This window comes from Perissodus microlepis, chromosome 15 (assembly GCF_051167445.1).
Source record: "Perissodus microlepis isolate ML-2025 ecotype Zambia chromosome 15, ASM5116744v1, whole genome shotgun sequence".
Lineage (NCBI taxonomy): Eukaryota > Metazoa > Chordata > Actinopteri > Cichliformes > Cichlidae > Perissodus > Perissodus microlepis.
The window spans coordinates 27,791,598-27,797,868 of record NC_140475.1 but is presented as its reverse complement, the minus strand read 5'-3'; the positions used below and the strand labels follow the sequence as shown (position 1 = coordinate 27,797,868).

Below are 6,271 nucleotides of genomic sequence, written 5' to 3'. Positions count from 1 at the left end.
CAGACAACACACACCAGTTAGTTAAACTGCAGGGATGTCTTCAAGACATAAAGACCTGGATGAACTCTAACTTTCTGCTTCTAAATTCAGACAAAAATTAGGTTATTGTACTAACATATTGTACTTTGCCCTAAAGTTCCTAGAAATATGGTATCTAAACAGATACTTATGGTGCCTTGAGGCGACTGTTGTTGTGATTTGGCGCTGTATAAATAAAACTGAATTGAAACACTGTTACAACAAAGGAATAATTGTTTTTTTCCTTTGTTGTAATTTTTCCTTATTGTGTTAAGCTTATTGTTTTTTTTTTTAGTTCAAATTGCTCAGATTTGACCTGAATGCATTTATATAAACCCCCAAAAATATAAAAATTCATCTCAGACCATGAATTTGCACAAATGATGGTCAAGCTGTCTAGAAAAATGAAAACTACTATATCTGGAGAAATTGCAATATGATTGTAGCTAATGATGGTTTACAGTATGCTGGCTTTAAAAGGTGAAGGTATACGATGGTATAAGTTTATGAAGACACTGAAAAGTGGAAAGGCGGTTAGTCCAGATGACATATCTGGACTAACTGGGGTGGTTGAGCCTCTAAATTGTTCGCCACTTGTTAGAAAACACTGCAAAAAAATGTTCCTCCTCAGACACCTTTTCAGTTTCGTCACACAAAAACTTGTCTTTTTCTTTTCCCTTGTGTGGTGCAAGCTTCTGTTTAACGTTCACCATACCGTGTGCGTTAAACACCTCAACAAACATCACAAGAACAGTCATTTAGTTTAGTTTTTTAATTGTAAAACAAAAAGTATTATAACATAAATCAATACCATCCATCACCCTCTTCAATAACAGCAATCAGTTTTGTGAGCATGCTGCATACATTAAACCTATTGACACTGGAGGTTACAGACCCCATAAGAGTTTATAGCAGGTGGGCTGCTGGCTTCAGCATGGAGAACAGCCCTCCTAGATCATTTCATTAATAACCTTGCGTAAGTAGCAAGTATTGACTGTTCCTCAGAAAACCTGAGGAATCTTAATGTATGTGTTAACTTTAATATTTTAACATAATTCATACAGGATAAGGCAAGAGCCTCCACAGAACGAGTAATAAGACCTTCTCTGCCAAAGAAGTGACAACTGCTCCTCAACAGGTACAGTGTCTCTGAAACTGATGTCCAACCCAGTGTCCATCCTGCACGTGCTCCCCCTCAGTTCAGCTGTCTGATGATTACATTGATATCTGTGCCGCGGTACCCTGGGTTTCCCAGGTCCTTCAGGAGCCCAGCTTTGTCTTTGATGGAGTGACGAGCCACTGACAGCCTGAACGGCAATAGGAAGTTATTGGCAGCTCGAAAGTTCTTCCCAACAGAGTAGATCTCGTGAATCAGGTCCTCCAAGCAGATGATTCCGTGTTTACCTGTGGGCCGAGAAGGAGCAGAGAAAGCTCATTAAAGCTGATTCCTGCAGAATTTGAACTCATATTCAGCCAACATGAACAAAAAAAACAAAACAAAAAACCCCAAAACAGCCTGTGTAGCAGCTATGTCCCACAGACTGTACCTAAAAGAGAGACGTAGCCGCTAGCTATAATCTTTCATCCATAATATCTGTATTTTGCAAATTCTGATTACCATTAGAGTCAAAAGCAGAAAAAGGTTGTGTGCTTTATTGTTAGCACAATAAAAACAATATCTGTGAATAAAAACAATGAGCAGTGGGCAAAATGGGCCCGGCTTCAAGAAAGGGTAACTAATAAAAAATAAGCAACTTTCCATTGAGATGGGCAGGAACGAAACGAGTGGGCAATTATGTGTATCGTGATAAAAGGCTGTGGCTACACACTTTTTTTAATTGCAAAGCCAATTACATACAGCTTTTTGACAACTCACGTCCTTGCATGACAGTACTACAGACAGCCACTGTTGCTGGGTGAAATCAGTTACAAACATGGTGCGGCACCAAGAACCTTGTACTAATTTCTCCGGTTGCTAGGAGATTGCCATGGTTGCCAGGAATATCTCATGTTTGTCAGCAAATACTTCCCAATTCCAAGCAGGGCGGTAGTAAAATTTGAAAAAGTGGAATGCAAACCAGAAATAGAGATGGTTCACCTCAAAGTAAAAGCTGTGTCTCAGTGTTACAATAAACATGTTTCTAAGGACCTTCTCCATTTCCGGAGCTGTTTCACCACAGCTAGTTGCTGTTTGTAGACAAGTCCACCACTTCTATTCAAACTGCAATCAGCGCAATATGCTGCCAACCAAAGCAATCACAAGATCACAAGGAGATTTTCCCTAACTGGACCTGAAGTACCCATTTATTATATAGACACAGATGGTTTCCAGGGAGTCACTGACCATATGTAGGCATGTGTGACTGGGGCTTTAGCCATCAGCTCCCCAGCAACTGCCATCAACCACTCAAAACTGGTTGGGATATACTCACCTGGTGGTTACCAGATGGTCATGGACCTTTCTAATTATCACATGTGATAGCAGGAAAGCTAACATTACGTTGTTATTGATCATGAGTCTGCAAAACCTTGATACGCACAACTATGTTCATCTGCCCTCTAGAGGACATCATAGCCCCTTTTCTGTTAGTACCTAATTGGATCAACTCGGCACGGTTTGCCACCTGCTTGCCTGGGGTTCCAAGCAATCTGAGCAGGTACTAAAATGTGATGCTGTCAGACTGCATACAACCCACTGGCTGGTCAGTGGCGTCACTCGATGAGTCCTGAGTGCGTCTTATTCATGAAAATTAAAACCGCCACGAAACCCGGCATTGAGGGAAATGGCTACAAAAAACAATCTTAAAAATAATTTAAGAAGTAAAAATAGAACCATGTATTTTATTTTACATAACACTTCAAAGAAAGATGGAGTATGACAGAGGGAGTGGGAGGAGGAAGAGACAGGGAGATAAAAGAGAAAACATGAGAGAGAGGGAGAAAGAGAGGAAGAGAAAGAGGAAGGGATGGAAAGAGAGTGCACAGCTGAAATGAAGTGCACTGCGACTGCAGGTGAGTGGGGAGGGAGGCTCAGCGCTGTAGTGTGAGTGACTCACCCATGTGCTCCTCGATGAAGGTGTTATCTGTGAGGGGAACTCTCCTTCTGCCTATCCTGGTCTGACCTCTCTTCAGAATGAGCTCACGAACCGACTTCAGGTTGGGAAATCTGTCCGACACACAGCCCAGTATGTAGAGGATTGAACACAAATTCAAGCCAGCATTACCCTCTAAAGCACACTGTGTCTCACGCACTCACCCCCATGCCACATAAGGCTCCACCATCTTCATCATGGCGATGGAGGTCTTGTTAATTTTGACAAAGGTCCCACTGAAGATCTTCCTCAGCCTCATCATCTGGATCACTTTCATCACTTTAGGACTGACACCTTTAGTCCTAACAGGAGAGAACCAGTCAGATTAAACAAACTGTCGGCCGGTTCTGGAAGCCTGTGTCTGTTTTCCAGTACTTACTGTCTAATGCGGACGGCGAAGGCAAGCTTGTTCTTGGCTGGAGGCAGTGGTTCAGCTGGTCTCTGTTTGACCCTTTGTATGCGGGTGTCATCCCGATGCTGTGTGTGGCTTTCCTTTAAGAAATCTTCCAAACGCTTGAACTTGATTTTCCCTTTAGTCACCTACAGCATTACAGAAATACACACATGAATGCACAACAGTACATAAATTCCATACAGCTTTTAACTACAAAGCATGGTCATGACGTTTGGATATATTGTATTGTATATATGTAATATGGGCATCAGTGCTTACCCTTCTCTTCTCGAGCAGTGCGAGTTTGGCTTGCGTGGCTTTGATTGCCTGGTATGCTTTCCTCTTTTTCAGAAGATACTCTGGAACCAACTTGATTGCCTTTTTTGTCCTGAAGAGAACAAAAAGTAAGAGAAGGAAGCTTTGGACAAACGAAATAAACGTGGCTCAGTCACAGGATTGTGCTATGAAGAACTGGAGGCTTTGAGTAGCTTCAGGTGTAACCCTAAAACTTGTTAGGAATCACCTAAAACTTGGTTTTTCGGTGTTACCACGGTAGGTTACTTGTTACTGGGGTATGACAGGTATAATAAGTCTGTTAAGACTGATTCTCCAAAAACACATAGTGTTTATGAGGACCTAGTTAGCCTGAGGTCCCAAGGCTTTTCTTGCGTCCTTGTATTAGGACGGCCGGGAGAACAGAATTGTCTGACACAAATTCAAACAGCATGACCCAGAAATTTTAGGGGTGACGCCAGGTCGGGAGGCCGTGGGTATACTTATTCAGTTCGGAGCTGCCTTCGGGTTACCGACGGTATACACTTAGCTCCATGTGAAAGTAAGCTCCTCAAGATACGCCTTTTTCACCCATCATCCTTCTAAATAGATACCTTAATTGAATCTTTAAGATTCGTACTTAAAGGAAAAAGCACAATCAGCACATCTACACATAGGAAACCGAACGGATGAACTTAGATACGATTATAAAATCAAACACATACTCTGAGTCGGCCATCGTAGATTCCTCGTCGCGGACAAATGACGTCAGCAGATGGTGCCTCGTTCTGCCGCGGCGTTTCGGGTCGACCCTTTCCCACGGCCCATGTTTGGGGGTGATGCCATCATGTGTAGATCTGACATTTTTAAGGTGATGCCACAAGATGCCGCGGCACTTTGGGGGTGATGACGACGCCACGGCCGTTTGCACAGACATGCCTCAAAATACAAAGCTAAAGCATCCATTCCATCATGCTAGTATCGATGCTATCGACATTTCGATCGATCCGCCCAAATCTTACTCTTTTCCGGGTTTAATTTTTGTAACTTGGCGTGTTGTGCCGCTGGAGATTGGTTGCAAGAAGGAAGGTAACCGCCTCCAAATGGGACAATCCCCACTAGGGTTTAAATTCCCGGGACTCTCCACCTTTTGTTTTTAGAACCGAATAAGCCTCTTGGATGAGATAAGTCTTCTCATAAGTCCAGTTTCCTTCGTCAAGATCTCTCTCAATGCTGCCATCACCTGGATGGCTGAGAACCCACACAAACATTTGTCTCACTTTGCATCTATGCAAATCTGACAGTAAAAGATTTGTTTTAACACCAAGCATGACCTAGGGTTACACAAATATTTTTATCAGGACCACTTAAGGTTTGCCTTCCTTGCATGAAAGCCTAAAATAAAGTTCTTTTGAATTTTCATATATTAATCGTTTGAGTTATTTAGTCAGTGTGAATAAAGCATACACTGTGTCTTATTCAGCCATGCCTCTCTGTTCCCACACACCATTTTGGTTTCAGTGTTTTATACACTGCTAAAAAAAAAGACACTCTAAAAAGATTGTATTCTCTTTATATCACCTGTAAAGAGACATACAGTACATCTTTCCAAATGTCTTGATATCAGTTTGAATAATCAGTTTTCAGAAAGTATTTTAAACTGTTCAGAAAAACTGCTTCAGACCTAGGACAAGGCAGAGCTGTGGTGTAGGCATCCAAAACACGTGCTTTAAGATGCATTTTAGCACTACGTGTCACATTTTCGGGCTTTAAACTCTAAAACTCTAAGAAGGATGAACACTTAACACATAACACATCACATAAAATCAAATGAAAAGATGACACAAATTATTTTCCAAATTCTTTCACTGTAGCAAAGTCCATGAAATCACTTAAAAAAAAAAATGGCATAAGTATAAACGGCAGTCAGGACCTGTTCCCTGGCCTGAAGGCACAGGGAAATGACCCTACTGTCGAATGGCGAAAACTCCAAAATCTAGGCGTCGGGCTACAAGGATACCCACCCCAGCCCACCACCTCTCAGCATGGCCAACTTCAGACTGGAACAGAGTCCAGCCCCTCTCCGGGGGACTGGTTCCAGAGCCCAAGTCGTGCACTGAGTCGAGCTTGACTATAGTCAGTTTCGCTCAACCTTACATACTAGCTCAGGCTCCTTCCCATTCAGAGAGGTGACATTCTATATCCCAAGTACCATTCTGGGTAGCTGGAGATCTGTCTGGCACAGCCACTGCTCTTGGCTGCTACCTGGCATACATTGCAACAGACTCCTACTATGCCTCCTGTGGGCGATGGGTCTACAGTAGGGCTTAAATTTTTTACCAAAAATGTCTTTGAGTAAAATATTTATTTATTCTGTATCAGTAAGTCTGCAGGATCTTAGCCTGGTCATTGTCAACCACCCTGTGGGGTATATCTCATTTTGTCCATGTATATCCCATACTCAACATAGATGTTCCTGTATTTTATACAGTGT

The 6,271-nt window shown here is 42.3% G+C and overlaps 1 protein-coding gene across 1 annotated transcript; it reads right to left on the bottom strand.

Moving 5' to 3' along the window:
- Positions 1-775: 775 nt before the first annotated feature.
- On the bottom strand, positions 776-4,988 carry rpl7l1 (ribosomal protein L7-like 1). The gene is made up of 6 exons (XM_084953964.1): positions 4,503-4,988; positions 3,784-3,892; positions 3,490-3,650; positions 3,275-3,412; positions 3,075-3,184; positions 776-1,422 (listed from the first exon to the last, which is right to left on the bottom strand). Exons 1-6 carry the CDS (start codon positions 4,712-4,714, stop codon positions 1,214-1,216), a joined length of 939 nt encoding a protein of 312 aa, XP_084810090.1. The 5' UTR covers positions 4,715-4,988; the 3' UTR covers positions 776-1,213.
- Between the last annotated feature and the right edge of the window lie 1,283 nt (positions 4,989-6,271).